This window comes from Pararge aegeria, chromosome 24 (genome assembly GCF_905163445.1).
Source record: "Pararge aegeria chromosome 24, ilParAegt1.1, whole genome shotgun sequence".
NCBI classification, from domain to species: Eukaryota; Metazoa; Arthropoda; class Insecta; order Lepidoptera; family Nymphalidae; genus Pararge; species Pararge aegeria.
The window spans coordinates 1,204,906-1,230,237 of record NC_053203.1 but is presented as its reverse complement, the minus strand read 5'-3'; the positions used below and the strand labels follow the sequence as shown (position 1 = coordinate 1,230,237).

General features: G+C 35.2%; 1 protein-coding gene across 1 annotated transcript in view; it reads right to left on the bottom strand.

Moving 5' to 3' along the window:
• Positions 1 to 9,503, bottom strand: part of LOC120634458 (apolipophorins) — a 47,938-nt gene extending 38,435 nt beyond the window's left edge. Inside the window, exon 1 of the mRNA XM_039905041.1 lies at positions 9,319 to 9,503. Coding sequence (XP_039760975.1) covers positions 9,319 to 9,400 — 82 coding nt within the window. The 5' untranslated portion in view covers positions 9,401 to 9,503. The remainder of the gene's footprint in view (positions 1 to 9,318) is intronic.
• Positions 9,504 to 25,332: the final 15,829 nt, after the last annotated feature.

Here is a 25,332-nt window from a genome sequence, read left to right as displayed (position 1 = left end):
AAATTTATCGTTAATCATTATATTAATTTTCCTCATTAAATAACAAGTTACATTTAAATAAATTAATTAAAAGAAAAAACACAAAAAAAAACAGGAAATAAAAATAACAGATTATATAAAAAATAATACTTAAGGGCTGTGGTTTCGATTCCCACAACTGGAAAAATGTTTGTGTGAAGAACATGCATGTTTTTCAGTGCCTGGGTATTTATCTGTATATTATAAGTATTTATGTATATTATTCATTAAAATATTCATCAGTCATCTTAGTACCTACGTAAGTACTCGTAACACGAGCGGCGCTTACTTTGGGGCTAGATGGCGATGTGTATATTTATCGTAGAATATTAATTTATTTATTGTTATTATTTAAACGTAGGCCAAATGTGAGATTTTTGTCCAACATAAAACCCCTACATAACTGCAGGGGTTGGCAAAAGCCAATCTCTCTCAGCCAAGCATTCTCCCAGGGGAAAGGACAAAAAATTTATCTTCTACCACATATTTACCCTTATTATATAGTCAGGGGATATAATCGGGGGATATAATCTTTGTCTCTTGAATGTGCTAGCCATGCTGAGGGAATGTTCATGTCTCGACTACGAATAGTCTTAGAAATTGGTTATTCATTGTACTTTACTCAAAGGGAACGCACAATCGATCAAACTCCATGAGAGCAACAATCTTCCCATCTTTTGTCCGCATGATCGATCTCAGGCAGTCAGTGAAGTGCTTCAGACCAATTACCCAATTTGTTCAAACCGCTGGGGGACCCGATTGTCTTTATAACTTTATTTGGGGCCCAGTTCCAGTATATATGGCTATAGGTACTTTGCAATGGAATCGTCGAGAGCTTAAATGATTCTAGACACCTTGAGCCAAAGAATTTAATCACTCTATTTCTCGAAATCAAGATTACTACCTTACAGAATAGTATAAAAAATACTTCAATTTATTGTACAAAAAAAAACAATGACAATTTTTATAACTTTTCACACCTTCTATATCATTTTTTCTTTTATCTACAACTAGCTGTCCCAGCGAACTTCGTACCGCGGATCATTTTATTATGAATGTTATATTATATATAAAAATTGTTCCAGCCGTTCTTGAGTTATAAATGGTGTATTTATTTATTTTTATTAGGACTACCAACAAAATTACATGTATTATAGTTATGAATAAAGCTAGCCTTAGGTTACAAATGACACATAATTTCACTTATAGGTAGTCACAGCATGCACTGGTTAGTATGTACGATAACTCAATTTTTTACAAGCATTATTAAAAGATATGTAAATTTATAATAATAAAAACTAACATAACTTTCTTTTATATATATAGATAAAGACACTCACATTACATTTCATTGTAGTTTTTAGTTTTTGTGTTTTTTTTGTATTTTCATAGTTTATGAGTTTCTTTATATAATAGTAGGTATTATTTTTATTCTTTTGTTTGTTTATATATTATTGTCCCTTTTTATGTTTATTTTGTTTTTGTTTAGTCCAGAGGATTCGGCGACGACATAGATAAGGGTAATGGCTGTAAACCAGTGTTGCGCATTTTAGTATGCAGCTAAACTGAGCTCTGTCACATTTATTATTTTAAACAATTTATGATACAAATGTTACATTTTACATACATTTGTGATATTATAGGTGACTTTTCTTTCTTTATAAATAAAATAAAAGTTGTATTTATCATGATATCATACTTTACTTTCGGTTGCACTAAGTTCGGAGTTTCGGAGTTATTTGCTTTTTTTTTTTGGTGTGGAATTAAATTTAGTTGTAGATCTAAAAAAAATTAAAGTATGTAGTATCGCTAAGCCCTAAATAAGGGGTTTGCTGCTGCACGCTGAGGAGTTCTGTCCTCTATCTCTTACCACAGTTTTGACAAAATTAAATACATACTGTAGCCTCTGTAGTACAAAAATAATTATTTAAATAGGTTATAATTTGTCGGAGTTATGGTGTAGAATCGTCAAACACTCATCCCCTCTCCCAATGAAACCGGGCTTAATATCGGGATAAAAAGTATCCTATATTACTTCTAACTAATATGTGTACAAAGTTTCATGAGGATCGGTTAAGTAGTTTTTGCGTGAAAGCGTAACAAACAAACTTACATTGACATCGATTTATAATATTTGTAGGGATAACTAATACGAAAATGTATGTTTGGTTAGTTTCGAGCAGTGGCGTGCATAGAGGGTATGCACAGGGTATGCAGACTACATAAAATGATAAAAATCTCCAGTACGAGTTATACAAACTTAAGGATGGGCTTTTATAACTCTTACAATGCCTACCCTTAAGTTTTATAAAACTCGTTATGGAGATTTTTATCATTTTATGTAGTCTGCATACCCTGTGCATACCCTCTATGCACGCCACTGGTTGCGAGGAATCGAAAAATCAAAAAATATGAATATTTTCTGGTGGGAGGCTTTCGTCGTGGCTAGATACCACCCTACCGACAAAGACGTGCTGCTAAGCGATTTAGTGTTCCGGTGAAATTTCGTGTGGAAAATTAGGGGTAATGTAGAAAAATAAGTACCTACGATTACACAGACTCATAAATTTATCATCGTTTTATTCTTTGGATAAAAAAAAAACCAATAATTTTGCCGTAGTCGAGAGAAGTATCTTTATTCAATTGTGTACGGATGCAATCGTTTAGCAGATTAGAGCGCTGTCGAATAAACTGACGAGAGACACCATCCGTTGGCGCAATGTTATTTTGACGTGGGAAAAATCCTAACTAATATTATAAATGCGAATGTTTGTTTGTCGTAGTATTGTCGTATCTTTACGCCGAGCAACCAATCGACTTGACTTTTAGCATGGTAGTTAAAGGACGGTATTTTTTATCCTAGGACGAAAACTGTTCCCACGGGCTACAGCTAGTTTTCTAAATTCTAGTACGCGCATCATTGATTATCAACTTATTACCTGACCACTTCAGCGCACGGTTCTCCTCTCAGAATGAGAATGAGAAAGGTTTTGGCCTTAATACACACCAGTCTGACTGAGTGCGGATTGGCCGGCCGATTGGCGCAGTTTGCAGCGACCCTGCTTTCTGAGCCCAAGGCGGTTGGTTCGATTCCCACTACTGGAAAATGTTTGTGTGATGAGCAAGAATGTTTTTCAGTGTCTGGGTGTTTATATGTATATTCTAAGTATTTATGTATATTATTCATAAAAATATTAATCAGTTGTCTCAGTACCCATAACACAAGCTAAGCTTACTTTAGGGCTAGATGGCGATGTGTGTATTGTCATTATTTAGTATACTCATTTATTTGTAGACTTCAAACGTCTTTGAGAAAATTATGGAGAACTCTGGTGCGTGCCGGGATTCGAACTCGGCCGCCCGAAATTTGAGCCGAAGTCCTAACCACTAGGCTATCGCCGCTGTTATGATCTATGCGTAAATTATTTATCAGAATTCGCTAAAAAATACATAAACGTATTGTTGATGTATGGATATCATTACTTGAACTTTGCACTTTGTGATTATCATAACGTTGTTTTTATATTAATTCTAAGAAAGCATATCTTTAACAATTGACTTCATTTCATTTTTACTGTCATCATCATCATCTTTCTCTTTCGGCTTCATCACTACATACTATGTCTTATGAAAAAAGCTAGTTCTGTATACTTATAGTTCCTAATTTGAAATCTGTTCATAGTAGATTGTATGTTTAGTAACGTTGTTTTTATGTTAATTCCAATATAACCTAACTTACCTATAGTTCTTGCCTTTAGGTGTGTTATTTTGTGTTTGTATTATCATTTTTTTAAATTTTTAGTAGCGTATTGTTTCGTAATTTTAGATGTCACAATACATCGTTAGTCATGACACAAGTGTTCGTGATACATTTATTTAGGAATGACCTAAATCACTAGGCAACTCATACAACCTATGTAACCTAACTTACCCAGCTATTACAATTGTCATTTTAAGAGTCTCCTTAACTTTACTATCCGCCGAATATTTCGTAACTTTAGATGGCGCCTAACGTCGTTAGTAATGACACAAGAGTTCGTGAAACATTTCTCTAGGAATCACCTAATGGAAGAACCATTAGGTATGGCCACTAGGTATGGTTTTTTGTTTATGTATTATCATTTTTTTATTATCATAGGCTACTTTTTATTTCTGAAAAAAACAAACGGTTCCCAAGGGATTTAAAAAAAAACAGTAATAAACATGGAACGAGGACAACCGCTCGTACCTATTTTTATATCTGTAAGTGCATTTTTTTGCTTCAGTACTATCTACTAGACAAATGTACCGTTATTATCATTAACAATAACCTACAATAAGCTTCCACTGTTACATATAATCCTTTCCCAGAACAAGACACTTTTATGTCATTCCAAGATAGTAGGCATTACTTATTTATTCCTACAATACCAATATATCGTGAACTCTTCATAACATTTACAAAACATGCCTCTGGATTAATGATTACTATTTGATCATCATCATGAGTATTGTCATCCCGGAATTTCTCTCGGAATGAGACGGTCTTAGGCTGTAGTCGCTACCACGCTAGTCGAGTTAGCATTAGTAGACTTTACACGTCCTTGAAAACGTCGATAACTCTCAGACATATAGGTTTCCTCACGAAGTGAATTACTTTTAATTTTCCTAAAATGTCGCATCCCTACAATGACAGTAATTTTGATATCTCCAAATAAATGCTTCATACACAATGAACTGTCTTTTAGAGACAAAGAATTATTATTAAACCAATTGATAAAAAGGTCAATGATAATTCGCATAAACGCTGTTTGAGTTTATCAGTATATTTGTAAGTCATTCATTGCCAAGGAGAATTTAAAATACTTTAAGTAAGTCTTCTTCAATGAACTTATTTTTGTACAAGGTTAATATGATACTTGACACCAAAAGTGTCTGGTCGTGAGCTTGAAAAATCTGCCTCATACAAATATTGAAACGTAATCGAAACACACATAACAAATTATCTTCCTTTTTGCCCTAGACCGGATAAATGCACTTATATTTGCAATGTCTGAACTAATGTTACAGTTTTAAAAAGCATAAAGATCATAGATAGAGTTAGATTAAAGTTTTCGGAGTCATTTAGATAAGTAAAGAAGTCTATAACGTGAAAATTCACTTCTAAAATTCTAACCTCTTTCTTTTTCTAATTCTAATGATGGTAAATAAAAGTTTTCATTCTGAAGGCTATTTTGTGTAAATTTCATAATCTCACAGAAATCGACTGACAGATTAAGAATATTATCAAAAACATCTGATACCTATCGGTCTATGGGGTCAATTTACGACACAGACAATGCTTTCTGATTGGCTGACACAATCACAATTCTTCTTTTATTTGCTCGGTAGGGCGTTTTTTTTTGTTTTGGCAATGCCAGGACAAGGAAGTTCCTGAGCGTTGCACGCCATTCCGGATCCTTTCGGAATATTTACTCTCTCCATCAGACTCATTTTAATTAGAAGAACTTCACCTTATTCTCTACGGAAATAAGTTCTCATTGAAATGAGAACTTACGTTTCTGCTTTACTATTTCTACAACATGTGTGCAGAGCTGAAGAGACATGCTCTGGGCACCCATCTTTTCTTTTACTGGGCTCCTTATATTGCTTGCACACAATAAATATTCATACGAATTACTTGCTTTAATTCTTCAATTTGGTCACCATTTTAATTATATTTCTAATTAAATAAAGTACCCTTAAAATAAATCTTTTTTCATTTCATTCATTGAAAAGCGTAACGAATATCAAAATTTAAATGAAAATAAAATTACCAAATTCATAATATTTCCATAGCTGATGTTATTGGTTAAAATACGCAAATTGAGAAAGAGTATTATAATTATTTCAGCCAATTATATCTACAAATAATGGAGATTTTGCGATGTGTTTGTTTTTACGATCGAGAAAGCCTGAATCCAGATAAGATTTGGCTGCAGATTATGATAGCGAGGAGAAATCTTTGCACGTTATGTTCCAGGCTTCGTCAGACCGCTGGAAACGAATATAAAGATATTCTGCGCAGGCTAGTTTGCATCATCATCCAACGCTTGCGGACTTTGAAGGTACTAAAATCACACTGGTGGCAGTGAAATGATAACGCTATCTGTAGGGTCAGAGTTGCCCCTATCTACAGTAATGTTTATTGCCAATTATTTCGAAATATCATTGTGGTAGCAACAGTCATATCTGCCATTCTCTAGGAGTTAAATTTTGAATCCATTGCACTCATCAACATTGACAACGGAAGTTTGAGGGACGAATCAAACTCTTCCCCCCCCCGAGTCGAAGTCCTACCCACTGCCGCACGGAGAAGAAGTGGTGGGCCGGTCACAGGGTGATATGATGATGATGATGATGTGTGGTGTCGTGGTAAGAGTGTTAACCTTCTCTTCGATGGGGCTTAATACCCAATAGCAGCCCACTACAGGTTCCTCGCAGAATTCCTCTCAGAATGAGAGTTGTCCCCCCCGCTTGCCAAGTACGGATTACAGTTTACAATACAGGTTTCCTTTCACAGTTAGCTTCACCTGCATTAGCAGGTCATATTAATTGCTTGAAAACGACGTTACTCCGCAAAGTTACAGGTGCTTGTCCGATATCGAACTCGGTCCCCCCAAAAGAAAGGCCAAAGTCCTTAATCCTCATCATCATGACTTCAACAGATTGAAGTCCACTGCTGGACATAGGCCTTTTGTAGGGAGTTTCAAAATCTACAGTCCTGGGCTGCTTGTTTCCAGCGGCTCCTTAACATAAGGCTATCAGCACTCATAATTAGTTAAGATTTATTGACGTAGTAAAATGGCCAAGAAAAACACATTGATAACCTTGCCCTTTTGGAAGGTGGTTCGAAATAGTTACTCTAATCAAATATTTGATAGACTAGCAGTGTTTACACAAAGCGATTGTAGCTCGACCTCCGTTTGTACCTAAAGGTGGAACAACAGCGTTAGAATAATTTTCCACCTAGGGTGAAGGGTTATCAGTCATTGCTCAACGTGAGGATTCTAATAACCGTTAGCTGAATTAGAACTGTTAATACAATATCTTTATGTTATTGTCTTATGTAATTAGCTAGCAAAATGTAAACAGCAAATACTTATACAAATTCATTTATTTGTCAGGTGTTGAAAGTCAAAATTTAAGTATATGACAAGTAATTTTTTAATTCAAATATAAAAAATATTATATTGGTAGATTTTAACTCGAGTAGCATGTGAAACATGAATTTGATTATTTTGAGATGGCCATTCGATATAGGATGGGTAATTTTCCAACCAGATTGACTAATTTTTATGTATTTTTTGAGGAAACACATAGTTTTTTTAAATTGAAACTCGATAGTTTTGTAAAAAATCGTAGATATAATTGAATATCATTGATTTTGAACATTGAAAATTGATCATGCCATCATGACTTTATATGTCGTTCGTTCAGTTTCTATTGTATTTATGTAAATGTCGTCGGAATGATAAAAATCAAAATACGGAATAAAGAGTAGTTTGATAACTCAGGAATAGCCTAAATTAGGTCAGAAGATGAATACTTATTTGCCCGACCGCAGGTCAATTAGGTTATATTGGAATTTGGATATAGTTAGTACACATTTCCTCACCAAAAAAAATTATGCAAGGTGGGCAAATCTAACCGCCTTCAAATTGAAGATGTACGATTCAATAACGTGGCCTGTTCAACTGATAAGTGATGTGCTTATTTTGGAAAAGAACGGTTGGTAACTTGTCAGATAATAAAGCAGGAGATAAAAGTTTACATAGATTTTTTCCTAGAAACTACAAAAAAGGATTCTACTACACCACTTAACGGGGTTGCGAATTTTGGAAGATTGTTTGACTGCCGACGAAGTTTCGAAAGTATTTAAATAAAATAATATAACACGTAAGTAAACTTTTTTTAAAGTCACACCCGTGGATAATATAATAATGGATGGGAATTTCTGAATTTAAAAGTTACTAGGAAGTACAAAATAAATTATTTGAAAAGTGGGTTTCTTCAGAAGCTTACAAAACGGTTTATCATAATATAAGTATGATTTCAGTGCATGAAAAACCTATATGAAAAGAAAAGTATAGCTGTAAATTCAAATTCAAATTCAAAATTTCTTTATTCATGTAGGCTTATAACAGGCACTTGTGAAGCGTTCATACATATATGTTACATAAATATATATCTTTTAATTATTTATTCTTTAAAATAATTGTTTTATAAATATAACCTAAAATAAGCTATTTAAAACTAAATAAAATCTTAAACGTCCTCGAAACCACCGCAGCGAGGTACAGTTTATAAGATGCTGACAGCATTGCCCCTTTGGATGGCCAAACTAATTCGTTGGCCAAGGTAACTGCCCGTTCTAGGATCACCGGAAGACTCGATAACCCTTTTCGATAATTCTTTGAAAAGGGCTCTTGCCTCCGGACCCTAAAGTCTCTACTCCAAAAGGCAGTTAAATTTTTTTTTTTTTTTTTTAATTAAACCAAATATAGTCCTAACCGACGGACAAAGCAGATGACCAACATGATGGTTGATGGAAAACCACAGCCTATAAATAAGGCAAAGCTTCGCAGAGCATCCAAGGAACTCATCCCACAACATGCTGCCCTGTGCCCATCAACTTAAGCCTTATTATTCGCCTGTTATTACACCTGGAAAAGTTCTTGGATACTTTCTTAGGTTGTAAAGCTACCAGAAGCAATTGGGGAATTCATATTTTCAGAATTTTGTGCTGGTTGGTTTGAAGGCTTCGGTCGTGGCAATTTACCACCCTGTTAAGAATTATGTAGCGCCAAACGATATGGCGTTCCAGTACGATACCGCGTAGAAAGCGATTAAAAGGATAATTTAATATAAATTTTAAACCCCTAAAAAGTTTAGACTACTACATTCTTAGACTGCTTTTATTTGCTTTTCAATCAATACTTTCACTGCAATCTTAGCCTAACTTAGTGAAATCTCATCTCAGTTGGCTGGGTGATTATATATAGTTTATAATTAAAAATTTAACAAACATTTACTGTATAGAAGTTTAAGAAAACACTTGTATTTCTCAAAATCTAAAGTTTATAATAGTAGTCCTTTGTCAACATTTTTGAAACGTAGTCTGTCTGTTTGTAGTGACTAAACTGTTCGGAACATCAAAATGGTTTTTTTAACTTAAGGGCTTCATTGGGCGCAGCCCTATGTTTAAGCAGTTTCTAAAACTTGTCTGTACAAAGTATATTGACAATGTATGACAAAGAGAAATTCAGAAAAAAAACTTACCATTGGAGAGAGCAGGGGTCCACAAAACAGAAAGTAATAAAATAACACTAAAAATGCTTAAACTTATACTAGATGTCCCCATCTTGACGGGGTGTATATCACTTTACTTTATCAGTCTCCAGATACTTATGCTAAGAATACTATATAGACGTCTTGCTACCACCACGTCTGGATGGCAAATGCAGGAGTGCGCGCCCCTCTCCCGCTTTTATAGATGCAGCGCCATCTTTTAACCCATCATCACGCAGCGTTTGAAATTCGAATTATAAAAGTTTTATTGAGAATGTTGACTGTCGATAATGTAGGTACATTTGGGCCCAGTGGCAAAGTTCGTTAGGATTTGCTTTGATAGATAAAACTAGAATTACTGTGTTATCATTAAATGACCAATAAATACCTATTATTCGCCCCATAGACCCACTAGTTCAATCCTTGAGGCCGGATTGATAGTCAAGTAGAGTGGGACATGATGTTTTGACATGGGAGCTAAATTAGTGACATGTCCATATATTATATTGTGACCAACAGGCATTTGACGACTTCCCTGGCGCAGCGGCGATCGCTGTGGTTTTAAGTCGGAGTTCCCGGGTTCGATTCCCGGCAGGGATTTGGGAATTTATATTTACTCTGGTCTGGTCCGATGGGAAGTTGGTCTTGGTCGTTGCTAGAGACCACCCTACCGACAAAGACGTACCGCTATCGATTAAGCGTTCCGATACGATGTCTGCTTAGAAACCGAGTAGGGGTATATAACTGCCATACTCCCTAAAAGGTTTGCCCGCTTAGACTGCATCATCACTTACAGCCACATGAGATCAAAGGCTAACTAGAATACATGCGTAGAAACAAAGGGGTTCGCTTTAAACAACACAAAAGTTTTAGTGAAAATATTGACCTTTAAAAAAACAACTGCAGAGTTTAATAAATAAATATAAATAAATAAATATACTACGACAATACACACATCGCCACCTACCCCCAAAGTAAGCATAGCTTGTGTTATGGGTACTAAGATGACTGATGAATATTTTTATGAATAATATACATAAAGACTTAGAATATACATATCAACACCCAGACACTGAAAGACATCCATGCTCATCACACAAACATTTTCCAGTTGTGGGAATCGAACCCACGGCCTTGGACTTAGAAAGCAGGGTCGCTGCAAACTGCGCCAATCGGCCGTCAAAATACTGGCTTGTTGGCTAGTATGCCATTGCCGGTTTTAAACCAATAGTACAGTTCCTACGAACAGATAAGTCAGTCAGTCAGTCAAGCTTAAAAGCTAGACTTATGCTGATGACTTGACTTATAATGACTATTTTTTTTTAATTCAAAAGTGGTGTGGAAATAATTTTTCAGTTCGGACAAGTATTTCCTGAGAACATCGCGTTCCAGTAGAATACCTCTTCAGCTTTATATATTAGTATAGGTGAGACTAACCCTACTCAGATTTAGTTATAAGTAAGATATAATTTTATATTCAAATTCAAATTCAAATTCATTTATTTCAAGTAGGCCTACTTTATAAGCACTTTTGAAACGTCAAGTATGCATGTTTGTGTGACTCTACCACCGGTTCGGAAAGCAGATTCTACCGAGAAGAGCCGGCAAGAAACTCAGTAGTTGCTCTTTTCCAACATCAACATTTACAATCATTTTGCTATCTTGCGGGAGATGAGAGCGAGGCTGGCTGCTTCCATTCTACCTTGTCATTGAGGAATTCATCAAATGTATAGTAACCTCGCTGTACTAGATGCGTTTTTACACATTTTTTAAATGTATGCATTGGTAGGTCAAGAATTTCCTTAGGAATCATGTTGTAAAAGCGTATACTCAACCCCACAAAGGAGTTCTGCACCTTTCGCAGACGATATGCAGATATCACTAATTTATGACCGTTTCTGGTAAGTCGATTGTTAATTTCAGCTTTTGATTTATAAAGAGTAATATTTTGCCTCACAAAGACTATATTACTATAAATGTATTGCGAAGCTACTGTAAGAATACCTATTTGTTTAAATTTTTCACGAAGCGATTCGCGTGATCCAAGTTTATATATTGATCGTACGGCTCTTTTCTGTAGTATAAATATACTTTCAATATCTGCAGCTTTTCCCCACAGCAAGATCCCATAGGACATAATACTGTGAAAGTATGCGAAATAAACAAGCCTAGCTGTTTCAACATCGGTAAGCTGTCTAATTTTCCTGATTGCATATGCAGCCGAGCTGAGTTTACTCGCTAGGCTTTCTATATGGGTACCCCACTGTAGCTTACAATCTAAGGTCACTCCTAGAAAAACAGTGGAGTTTTCTATTTCAAGTGTTTCTCCATTTATTATGATGTTTTTATCAATTTTTTTTACGTTAGGCAAAACAAATTCCAAACACTTAGTTTTTTTTGCATTTAAAAGTAAGTTATTAACAGTAAACCAGTCTGACACATGTGACAAAGCACGGTTTACGTCGTCAAAATTATCTTTGTTTCTATCAGTCTTAAAAATGAGAGATGTATCATCTGCAAACAGTACAATCTCACAAGTGCCCCTGACATGGTGTGGCAGATCATTTATATACACCAGAAACAATAAGGGACCCAAAATTGAGCCTTGTGGGACACCCATTAAGGCAGATGATCCCTTAGACTTTATGTCTTTTACGCATACCCTTTGAACTCTATCACTTAGATAAGAGGCAATTAAATTGAGTGCAACGTTTTTGATGCCATAGTGGCTTAGTTTTAATAACAACGTTTTGTGTTCAACGCAATCGAATGCTTTGGACAGATCACAGAAAACACCAATGGCATTCTGCGAACGTTCCCAGGCATCGTAAATATGCTTTATGAGTCTTGCGCCTGCATCCGTTGTACTACGACCTTTAGTGAAGCCGTACTGCTCCGGATGAAGTAAGTTATTTACATTAAAATGATTTAAAAGTTGATAAAGTATAATTTTTTCAAAGACCTTACTAAGAGTTGGCAAGATTGAAATAGGCCTGTAATTGTTAAGGTCATTTTTATGACCGGATTTAAAAAGGGGTATTAATTTACTACATTTCATTAGGTTCGGAAAAATACCCATATCAACACATTCATTAAAAATTACAGCTAGATAAGGGGCAATAACGTCAATAATGTTAGAAATGACCATCACCGACATACCCCACAGATCACCGGTTTTTTTCAACTTTAATAACCTGAAATTCTTTACAATATCTATTGCAGATATATGTTTAAAATTAAATAAAACATTGCACTCTTTAACATTATCTCTCAATATACGCTGAGCTGCTATTGGTGAAGAGCTTAGAGAATCTGTTAACAAAATGGGAACATTCTGAAAGAAGTTTTCGAAAGTATTAGCAACCTCCCTGTCAGACGTCACTGTATTGTTATCAACAATAAGTTCAAAATCCACATCACGAGATTTAGTTTTTCCTGACTCGTAATTAACTATTTTCCAGGTTGTTTGTATTTTGTTATCAGATTTCATTATACTATATTTAATGTGTAGCGATTTCGCATTAGTGCAAACATTCTTAAATATTTTAGAGTACTTTTTTACGTGTTCTACGAAAGTTGGAGTATGATTAAATTGTTTTTCATCATACAGCTCATACAACTTCTCCCTACTTTTATATATACCTACAGTAGCCCAGTCACTAAATTTTAATTTATTACTGACATTGATGTGCTTAAAGTTGAATACTCTATTAAATTCGTTGTTTATAGTATTAAATAGTGCACTATAAAGACTGTCCGGATGAAAATGTTCGCACGCAATACCAGGGATTTTCGCAGTAATTTCACGTTTAAATCGCATTAATTTAGTCTTAGTTATTGGCCTACACTTTATAATTTGTCTGCTTTTATTGATAGTATTTAAAACAGTAATAAGTTGACCACAATGATCTGACCTTAAATTATTAATTATTCTTTTATCTAAAATGTCACAATTGAAAAAAATATTATCTATAAAGTCTAGTGGTTATAGTCTAGTGCAGTGGCGTGCACAGGGTTTTTGACCAGGGTATGCATAAGGAAGGAAAATGGCATAAAATGGAAAAATCCTTCCCCTTTATGAGTAATACAAAATTTTTAGGGTATGCAGTGCTTATGTGCATGTATGAAGTGCACGCCACTGGTCTAGTGGTTAGGTCTTTGGTCTTTGGTCCTTTTGGGGGGACCGAGTTCGATATCCGGCACGAACCATTAACATGTAACATTTCGGAGTTTGTTTATTTATTTGATTTATATATATTCTTATTCTAACACTATCATTACAGAATTCTTAAACCTAATGCGATAGTGTAGCTTTTTTTTAAAAAAAATAATCGTAACATCATAATATTTCATTATCTAGTCCTGCAACAAATAACCCACATTGCGATCCTTGTGAATTCACTCAGAGCGCAACAATAAAAATCACATTGCTCTGATATGACATTGAGGAGTTATGTGCGTTTTTGTTTAAGCAACCAAATAAGTAAGTATTAAGGAAAGTGTACTTTATTGCACACCAAGAACACACTTACAACGGCATAACATATTGAACATAAGTTGTACCAACAATTGGAGGCTTTATCGCTAAAAAGCGATGTCTGCTAGGCAACCAAACTGCAGAGGACATAATGAGTGAGTCACAAGTTGATTATATAGCAATAATATATTTAATAAAAAATATACAACGTGTAAGGGAATTACAAAATACTGTTGAAGAAGTATATTTTATAAGGAATCACCATAATATTGAATCAAAAGAAGCATATATATTCTTCAATATATACTAACTCAAAATATTTTAAGTATTTCTGACAACCCTATTGAAGATACCGACACGTGCATGGTACCTACGCTACGTAACACAATAAAGTGATGGGAGTCACTTTATTTTACTTTTGCATGTGATGTTAGGGCTGTACCTAATTTCTTTCAGTAAAAAATGGGTTACTCAAAAACTATTAGAGTTTTCGTTTCACAGATAAGTCTCAGTGACAATAATTTATGTGCCTCTAAAGACTCTGAAGTATTATTTGGGTTTTCAATCACACGTTGTATATACATACCTATACCTATACATACCTATCTATATATACATAAACAAATAAATAAATTCTTACAAACACCACTTGCTTTAACGGTAAAAAAAAACATCGTGAGGAAACCTGCATGCCTATGAGTCCTTCTGACGGCCGATCGGCGCCTGCTTCTGAGTCGAAGGCCGTGGGTTCGATTCCCACGACTGGAAAAGGTTTTGTGATAAACATGAATGTTTTTAAGTGTCTGGGTGTTTATATGTATGTAATAAGTATTTGTGTATATCATTCTTAAAAATAATATTTATCAGTCATCTTAGTACTCAGAACACAAGCTATGTTTACTTTGGGTCTAGGTGGCGATGTGTGTTTTATCGTAGTATACTTATACTCATACTATACTTCTCTATAGTGTTTTCAAGGGCGTATGAAGTCTACCAATCCGGACTGAGCAAGCGTGGTGGAATATGGCCTGAAAACTGGTCGCCCAGAGAAGAGACTCGTGCCCTGTACTCGATCGGTAATTGGTCGATTATTTTGATACATCGAAATAGTATAACAAGTTATAACCTCTGTTTTATGAGTCAATGATCAAAGTATACCCCTGTTGAAACCAGATCAACCTTTGACAACATTAATCTAATAAAAGAGCTGAACTTTTTATTATCAACGTAGAGAAAATAGATGGAAATTAACAATAGCAGGACAGTTCAGTATATTATTTAACATAAAATAGGTCTTCAAACATAAACAAATGGCAAACTATGAAATAATTAGCTTTAAAGTGGGGACTTTACCTACAGTAGGTAATTATTAATATTCTAAAGCCCAAACAGGATTAGAATAAATCCAGAGTAAGTATCTATTATCTTCTTTATCTCTAACGTATTCTTAGAAGTTAGGTATTCGGTTTAAACAGATCAACAGTCTTTAGGCTAGTTAAGGTTGCGCTGCGAAAATCCTTAAAACGAAGGTATGAGTCTAATATTTATTACTCTATATTATCTTGAGATGAGATAAATATTGCTTTGACTTATTTATTACCTGACACAGACTACCGACTGAGTTTCTTGCCAGCTTCTTGGTACACTACAAACTGATAGATTTGGCATCTCAAAGGCACTTATTAAGTAAGCTAAGTTGAATTTTATTTTCATTTTAAATGTGAATTCTAATCAGTTATTTAAGAATTATAGCAATTTTGAATACTACCTTGTTGGTATTTTATCTAGCAAATTTAAAACTACAAATCACAAGATTTATCTTTAATCAATCAGATACTGTATATAACTGTTTCACAGCTAAGACTCAGAGACAGTACATAATATACCTCTAAAGTTTGTGAATTATTATTTTGGTTTTCATTTACGCGTTCTACTATAATATACAAAAATACATGTAATATTAAATACCAACTATACCGAGTTATGATTATTAATAGTTATGCATTCAAATGTTCATTATATTAATGCATGTACTCGTTAATCAATTAACTTTGCGGACATAAAATGTTATTTTGAAATCAATATTTTATTTTAAAGTAACTCACTAAGTCGATATCAATTTATTATTATATCGAATATTAGATTATATCGAATCGATATTTATTTAACAAACTTAGCAAAATGATTTTTTTTCAATTTAATTATACATAATAATTAGTTAAAGTCTGTCTGTTCGTGTGAATAATGTACCTTCAATATAGCGTTTTTTTTAATTTTTTGGATAAAGTATCAACATACAACTCAATCACCTTCTATATCGTTAAACCATTGAGGATTATTCGTAGAACAGTTAATATGCATACCAGTTGTTACCCATACTATACATTCGTTCATTCGCTCATTTATTCATTCATATTTTTACCTGCGCTTACGTATTATAACGGCTAGCGCATGCTTAAGGCCTGCATGGGGGCATGCTGCCTAACGTGTAAAAGCATTAAAAGAGAGTTGATCTGAATTATTAAGAAATGGATACAATGGCCGAAACCTATTAAAGACTCGTTTAATCTTTAACAGCTTTAAAGACAGTCTAGCTGGGCACAAAAACAATGGAGAATGTTATAATGTATATTCAAAACGGGTTATTTTAAAGTAATAAAACTAAATAGTCACCATTATTGTATGATTTATGATTAATGTATTATAAGAATCGTATTCATATAGTAAGTGATTTAAAGAATATGCAATGTCTAGCTATCCGGCAATTCTTATAACACGGTGTTATCAGAAAAAAGTTTTCACCGTCGCTCCTCTCGGAGCGGTGTTGTACGTGGCGACTAATCTATATCTATACTAGGTATAATATTTCAAAGAGTAAAGGTTTTTTTTGTTTGTTTTTTTGTAACGAATAGGCTCCTAAAGAACTTAACCGTTTTTAACCATTTCCTCGCAATAAGTGCGCTATCACAAAGAAACATAGGCTATAATTCATTTAAAAAAAATGCAGGTGCTTAAGAAATTCAAATGCATATAATTTTTTTTTTGGAACAGACAGGATTTTAACCTGGGACTGTCAGGCAATCGCAGCATGAGCGCTTTAACCACTAAGCCACGAAAATTAGTATATGCATTCAGTCTTATAGCCCGGTAGGAAACATTGTGGTGTCGCTCTACTTTCCAAAGGTCCATATTAATTACAATGATACACTTTGACACAATAATTCAACCAAAAGAGAAGAAGAAACACTTTATTGCACGTATAACATACAGGAAGAAACAGTAAGGAGTATACAGTACACAATGTAGACATGCAAAGGCGGCCTTATTGCTGCAAGCAATCTCTTACAGGCAACCTTTGTAGATAGGACTTACAGCAAGAGAACGGGATAATGCCAAGAGTGTTGATATTTATTAGAGCGAGGTTAATATACAATTAATATTGTATATTAACCTCGAGAGATATTGGTAGAGTCACTACACACAGACAGACTTGACGTTTCAAAAGTGCTTATATTAGGCCTACTTAAAATAAATGAATTTTGAATTTTGAATTTTGATACATAAATACTAAAATGTAAACATACAAATCATATATAATTTAAATAAATATACGTAATATATAAATATAAAATATACATAATATATAAGTATAAAATATACAAAAGAGGAAAAATCTTACTTATAAAATTCATTACTTGGCGTGTAGTTATGCCGCTAATTCACCCTATCACGAGCATCAAAGTCAAAGTCAAATATTTCTTTATTCAAATAGGCACGGCACATAGATGGCACTTTTGATGCGTTATTATATACAAAATGTGTACATAGCAGTGAGTAGTGATGGCGATAACCCACAACAAAGAAGCCCACAACAAACTGAGCCGGGTGTTCTTTTTGTTATCACCATCTCACATTGTCATTAGAAAATATTTAAGAAGCAACCTGGTTAGAGCAATTGTTTATACCCAAGCTTTTTTATCGTTTACGTAATCCTTTATACTATAATAGGACTTTTCTATAAGCTTTCGCTTAATACAAACTTTGAACTTAACTTATTGTAAAATTGTATACAATTTCCTTTAAATGAATTGCTTATTTTGTGTAGTCTAGTGTACTGTACTGCAAGTTTATTTTTGCTTCTAACGTTCAAATTATTGCAGTCACATTTTCTTTTAAATTTTGATATATTTTTGTGAACATACATTAAATTTTTAAAAATCCTGTCGCCTCGTTCGCCTAAAAATGAACGGGGTTGGTCCACATACATACTTCCTCCCGAAGTCGTCAAGCCCTGGGCTCAACTTCTGGCGAGCTAACATACTCCAAAGCTAGCATAGTATCATATCACCCCGGGGAAATGATGAAAATGTATTTCTCCCACAGCCGCAGCAGCAGATGTATCAACTCTCAGAGGACTGGCGACAAGTGGAAATAATATCCAAATAATATGTGTGTATAATATATGCGTTTCCTTGAAACGGTGCGTATTGTGAGGAGGTTCCTCACTCTGGAGCCCTGACCGCCGGTTGCTTGGGCATAAAAAAGCCCCGCAAGCGGAGGGTGGATGTTTTTTTTTTTATAAATTTTTTATAGTGTTTTTTATTTTATTTTTAAGCATTGTTAAGAATTTAAAAAAAATAAATGAAAAAGAATAAATGATAGCAAATGATAATAACGAGGGTAAACTTCTCAAATTCGTTACTTATATCCCTTGAATCGGGGGATATGATTTCTCCTACATGTGCTATCCCTGCTGGTGAGATTTTGCACACGCCTCCATCCAACGGTGATGCTGTTACAACCCTTCAGATGGCTATCGGGAACAGACACCCCAAAGTCATTACCCTTCATTATCGGGCCGGGTAGATGGCGTTGCGTAGAAACAAAAATAATCACTACACTCGCCAGCAATAATAAGGTTTGCGAAAGTCTCCGAACCTCATAAATATTGAAACTTTAAATAGAATAACGATGCTTAATATAAGAACAACATTAATAAAAAGTGCTAAAGGGTATCTCACGAGCGGACTTAAATAGCAATTAAGAGTATTTACTTATGTTTTTAACCGACTTCCTTCAAAACGGAGAAGGTTATCAATTCGGTTTATGTAAAACGTAAGCTCTTAGAAAATTCCTATTATAATATTAAGGATTTATTCGACTGTGAGATGGTGATATAAAAAAAAAAACCGGCAACAAAAACCGGCAACCGACAGTTTGTTGTGGACTCTTCTTAAACCACGGCGCGTTTGGAACGCTCCTAGATTTAGTTTTTAGTTAACGAATGTTAATGTATGTAGCTATGTTTGATGAATATCGGTCCAATATGGCCGTCGCCACTTAATGGCGGATTATGTATTTTCCACAGCAACCTCAATATGGGCTCTTGATGGGCTCTCTTCTTGAGGAACTTGAGTCGTAGAATATTATGCACTTGGATACATTTCGAAATCAAGATGGCCGCCAACACAAATTAGCGTAGGTATTACATGTATATATTTTGTGTCGGGGATTTTTTTTAATTTATAGTTATTTCTTTGTTACGAAATAAATTATTTAATAGATCGAATAGGTATGGTTATAAATTTGAACAAGCATTATGAGGTACAAAATGATAAGAATGTTGTTTATGATTCGAGAGCGTTGATCCCGAGAATCTTAACTTGGAGTCAAGAAACTGTCTAAAATAAGAATCCTATGCGCAATTTAATAATTTCATTTTTCAAACCAAGAACATATATTCATCATCATCATCATCATTTCAACCGATTGAAGTCCACTGCTGGACATAGGTCTTTTGTAGGGAATTCCAAAATCCACGGTCCGGGGCCGCTTGTTTTCAGCTCCCAGCGACTCGTTTGATGTCGTCTGTCCACCTCGTTGGGGGCTGACAACCGCCGTTTATCTGTGCGGGGTCACCATTCCAGCACCTAGGAACCCCAACGTCCAACGTCCTCCGAGCTATGTGCCCCGCCCATTTCCACTTTAGCTTTGCGACTCGCTGAGCGATGTCGGTAGCTCTGGTTCTTCTACAAATCTCCTCATTTCTGATTTGATCACGTAGGGATACTCCCAACATTGCTCCCTCCATCGCTCGCAGAGTGACTCTGAGCCTTCTTATGAGTCCCATATTAAGCGACTACGCTTCCGATCCGTAAGTCACCACTGACAACACGCACTGTCCGAAGACTTTGGTCTTCGGACAGTGCGTGTGGGGGACGGCAGGCACTGAGGGATTTTGGATGAAAAGATCAGAGTTGGATTCGGCGGTTTACCTACGACCTTCGACCTACCTAACTGGATCATGTTTCCTAGGTATAAAACATATATTGAATGTAATAAATATTGTAACTAGTTTTGTTTCGAAATGGTGTAATTTTGGTAGCAGTATCAAAATATGAACAAATTATTATAACAAAGATTTTAAACTAAGATGTCACGGACAGAATCTAACTACCCGCTTTAGTGTTTCTTTTTGTTGGTATTACGACTTATCGACATACTACACTAACAACATATAACGTACATTGTACTCTGCAAATTATAAATGTATTTTTATTTAATTTAGTATATTAAAATTTAGAAGTAGTTGCTTTGAAATTTCGATTTCAGTCTATTATCTGCAATTATATTCATCAGATCTACATAGAATTTCAAAAAACTAAACTGATAACAAAACCTTTTTATTACAAAAATAACGATTAAAGTCACGTTCACTTCCGTTTCCGACAATTCCGTTATGGTGCAAAATCGTTAAACACTTTCATCGCCTTTACAAAGGGATAATTTCCGGATGCCGAATGAATTTTGGTTTAAAATTATCTTGTGTTCTACGTCGTAGCATGAACTCAAACAGGCATAGCTTTGTTTCATGCATGGCCAAGATACAGATGGACAGACATTTTTTTTATATATGTTATTGATCAACTTAGAGTAGAAACACTTACCGACAACTAGATAACTCACCTCGTCTCAAAGGACGCAGGGTTTGAGTTATACAGGGCCCTACGATATATTCAATTCAAAATATCTTTAATGTACAGAATTGGACATGTGGCAGTTTTGTATATATAGTTATATATATATATTCGTATTATTCGTATTCGTTATGATTGACATTCCGGTTCTGGTTCTAGTTATGTTGATTATAAGGCATACCTAACCTTTAGGAGAAGATAATTTTATTTGATGTAAAGAGTATATGTATAAAATATGTTATGGGACTCATGTTTTATGCGTGGCCGCTATTTAAAAAAACAACGAAAATCTTGGACTTGTATGTAAATCCCCTTTTCAAAATATAAGAGTTATATATATTACGCAGTGTCCGAGCCTATAGAAAAAATATTATTCTACGCGCTTGAAATCAAAAGGTTGAACACCCCTGCACGTGGCACGCATCGTCCGCTCGTTGCGATGCGCCGAAACGCGAACGGAATAAGCCGCGCTGCGCGTTATTATTGTTAGTGGGAGCGGGCCCGGCGCGCGGGGCTGCAACGTATCGTAACGCCCACAACACAAGGTCAACCGCGTATATCCAGCTCTTAACCGACCGAAACACAGCAATGCTACTTGGGATTGAACTCCGTACTCAAATGGAAGCTGACGTATATGACGCATACCCTCTAGGGTATCACCGATGGACAAAAATTGAAATTATAAATGCACTCTACATTTCTCATTGTCACAGTTTCTATATAATTGTATCAAGGATGCGATATCTCGCTATTAAGTAGGTAATTAATTTCTTATCCCAGAGGCCAAAGTTAACATTGTATTGCAATCTCGCAACATTTTATCAATCTAGCCACGAATGGCGGATGTTAGCGTATCTTGCACGTGTACTTATTGATTCCGAATAGGACAAACGGATGAATCATACAAGCAATAAAATCATTTATTTCTCGTGTTGATTAGAATATTTTGTTTCTTCAGCATCTCTCTCTACTATGGTTTCTCGTTGTGTTTTACCAGTTTTAGAATTAGTAGGGCTTTCTGTGACAGAGTACCGAAAAAGTGCACTACTCTCTCTTACAACTTCTATCCTTAAGTTTTGTATACTACTGGAGATTTTCTTCATTTTATATCATCTGCATACCCTGCGCATACCCTCTATGCACGCCAATGGCCACAAGTGTCCATATCTGGAAGATATCTAATGTAAAATCTGTCCAGAGTGTGGATGTGTTTACGGTAACGATACTAGGTCTCAGAGCCATACAATAACTGCCATGTGATTATGTTGAAATGAGATGATGTATGTAATAAGATAAATAGAGTTATAACAAGTACAAAAGAAGAATAGAAAGCTCAGAGTCATTAAAGGCGATGGAGAAAGCTAGGCTCTAAGTGATCCAATAAAAAATTAGGAGAATCTGTAGAACTAAAGTTAACGCTCAACGATTCGCGCAGTTGAATTGGCTGGCTGGGCACATAGCTTTGATAACAGATGGACATTGAGGTCCCAATATGCTGTAATGGCTACACCGCACCGGTACGAGTAGCGTAAGACCCCGAAGTTGATGGACAGACGACATCAAGCGCGTCGCAGGGAGTCACTGGACGCAAACGGAAAGAAATATAATTTCGATCTCTATACAAAACCCTATGTCCAGCAGAGGATAATCATTAGTTGTTTCTTTTATAGTAATAATTGACTGACCAAGCAGATAACCTATCTGATGGTAAGTGGAAAACCATCGCCTATAAACAGGGCAGCACTTCACAGGACATGCAAGGTCCTGCAACATGCCGCCCTGTGTCCATCAATTTGAGGCGTAGGTGTTAAGCCTCATATGACTGTAATCACACCGGCAACCACGCCCTTCAGACCGGAACACAGCATTTCAACGATATACTTCCCCGGACGAGCTTCGTCACAAAATTCCCTGCTACTACTTACACTGATATGATGATGATTATGAAAAATAAATTCAAGGTTTATCTTCTTAGGATTGTCTTGAAAATAATCTTATAGAAGGCAGGGGTTGATAACTCCAAATTCCATATACATATATTACTGAAACTGAAAATATTTTTAACTGAACAATATTCACTGAAAATATTTTTGATAAAAATAATTATGGTTATTTTAAAATCCCATGGGAACGGGATCGAAAGTACCTAAAATGCACAACAACAACTACTAAAGGTATTTACTGCCAGATTCGACTGCCCTATAATTTGCCACTGTCTGAAAGTAGCAATCGGGTTGGTATAGTATTGTTTATTTTTTATTATTTACAGTAAACAATACTAAAGTGGTTAAAAAAAAAATGTTGATAATATACTAACAATGTATGGATGGAAACGTCTGAAATAAATGATTATTATATGGGAAGTGCTTTCATTTCTCAGCTCTTGGTGTTGACTGCATTTACCGACTGCGGGCCTTAACCGAGAAAATGCAGAGATTGGTGTGTTTTTATACTGTATTTTTCTGTTACACCTGTACTTTCGTCAACCTGCGAGAACTTTCTTACTTACTTTCCAACGTATTTAAAATGACAGCTTTTTGCAAGCAGACGTACAAAGATTCTTCCATACCAATAATTTTTAACTATGTCGAAGATTATTGGGAATTACATCGGTTATGATTATGTTTTGTAACAAACAAAAACTCTCGCTATAATAACATTAGTAAGTACTACATCAGCATCACAGACCTTTGTCATAAGATCACACAGTACATTAATATATTATCTGAAAGCTGTTTTTTGCGCTCAATGTTGTGGAAATAATACAATAAAATTCTACTGATAATTTGTTTTAAATGTGTCGCCGAGCAGAGATCAACGAAGCCATATTTACGTTGTACCTAGTTTTTTTTTTTAACCTTCGACGCAAAAACGACGGGTGTTATAAGATTGATGTGTCTGTTGTGTGTATGTGTGTGCGTGTGTGTCTATCTGTAGCATCATATTACCCGAACGAATGAACCGATGGAAAGGTGGATCAGTTGGAAGTGATCTCAGTTATGTTTTATGAAAATCGGTCCAAGAAGGCCGCCACCACAAAGTGGCGTAGTACGTATTTTTTCAAAACTATCATTATATATAATATGAGCAAAGCACTGCCTTCCCTAAAATTGATATATAACTCGTATTGGAGGAGAATTTTGTTTTTGATTCGTTTTGTTCAATTTTCCTGGTGTATGCAAACCCTGGTTTGAAACCCAGTGCACGCCACTGAATATGGGTATCAAATGAAAGGGCCTGACTAGTAGAATACTATACACTGTGACAAATTTCAAATCCAAAATGGCTCTCACCACAAGATGGCCAATATCATTTTATTCCACAACTCTATCAATATGGGTATTAAATGAAGAGGCTAGTAGAATAATATCCCTACTGATATTATAAATGTGAATGTAAGTTTGTTTGTTACGCTTTCACGCAAAAACTACTTAACCGATCCTCATGAAACTTTGTACACATATTCTTGGAAGTGTTAGAAGTAATATGGGATACTTTTTATTCCGACAGCTCGGTTCCTTTGGGAGAGGGGACGAAAGTGTTTGACGATTTTACACCATAACTCCGAGAAATTATACTTAACCTATTTAGTTGTGGTTGGAGATAGAGGACAGAACTCCTCAGCGGACAGCAGCAAACCCCTCATTTAAGGCTGAGCGATACTGAATACTTTATAACTACAACTAAATTTAATGCCACATCAAAAAAAAAAATCAAACGCAGACGGAGTCGCGGGCAACAGCTAGTATACAATATTTTTAATTCACATATTTTTATTTTTATTCGTAATTTATTTCGTAACAACTTTTAAACTACAACGTAACAAGGTAGAACTTTAATAAATTACTTTTTCTCCACGGTTTCATAAGCGTACAGCGAAGTCAAATCTTTGACGAACGATGTATATATCTATATATAAAAGAAAGTTGTGTTAGTTACACCATTTATTCCTCAAGAACGGCAGGATCAATTTTTATGATATTTGATTTTTTGGATTCCTTTTAGACCGGAATAGGATAATAAGTATTGAAATATAACATATAACATTCATAAAAAAAGAGATTTGCGGTACAAAGTTCGCCGGGACAGCTAGTATTCTATGAAATAAGTTTAATTTTACATACTCTCCGAAAGAAGTACCCCGGTGCGGAGGTGTGTATAGATGGTATGCACAGGCTACGCAGATGATATAAAATGAAGAAAATTTTCAGTAGGTACAAGTTGTAAAAAACTTAAGAATAGGCAGTGTAAGAGTTATAGAAAGCCGGATCATAGATCATAAAAAAATCTGTAATTTACAAATTCCAAATCGCCGAATGGTCTACCGGGTGCCGAATCCGGGACATCCATTTATGAGACCACGCTCACCGCTGAGCCGGGGAGGTCGGCAAGGTCGTAGTTGGGTAGGCAGTGCTTTTGTGCATCTATTAAGTGCACGCCACTGTGATTATGTGATGGCATATCAGAACACAGTTGTCACCAACACTCTTCTTACCGCGGGTGTCTTACGAGGCGACTAAGGGGGTATAACGGAGTAAGGACAGCAAGGTC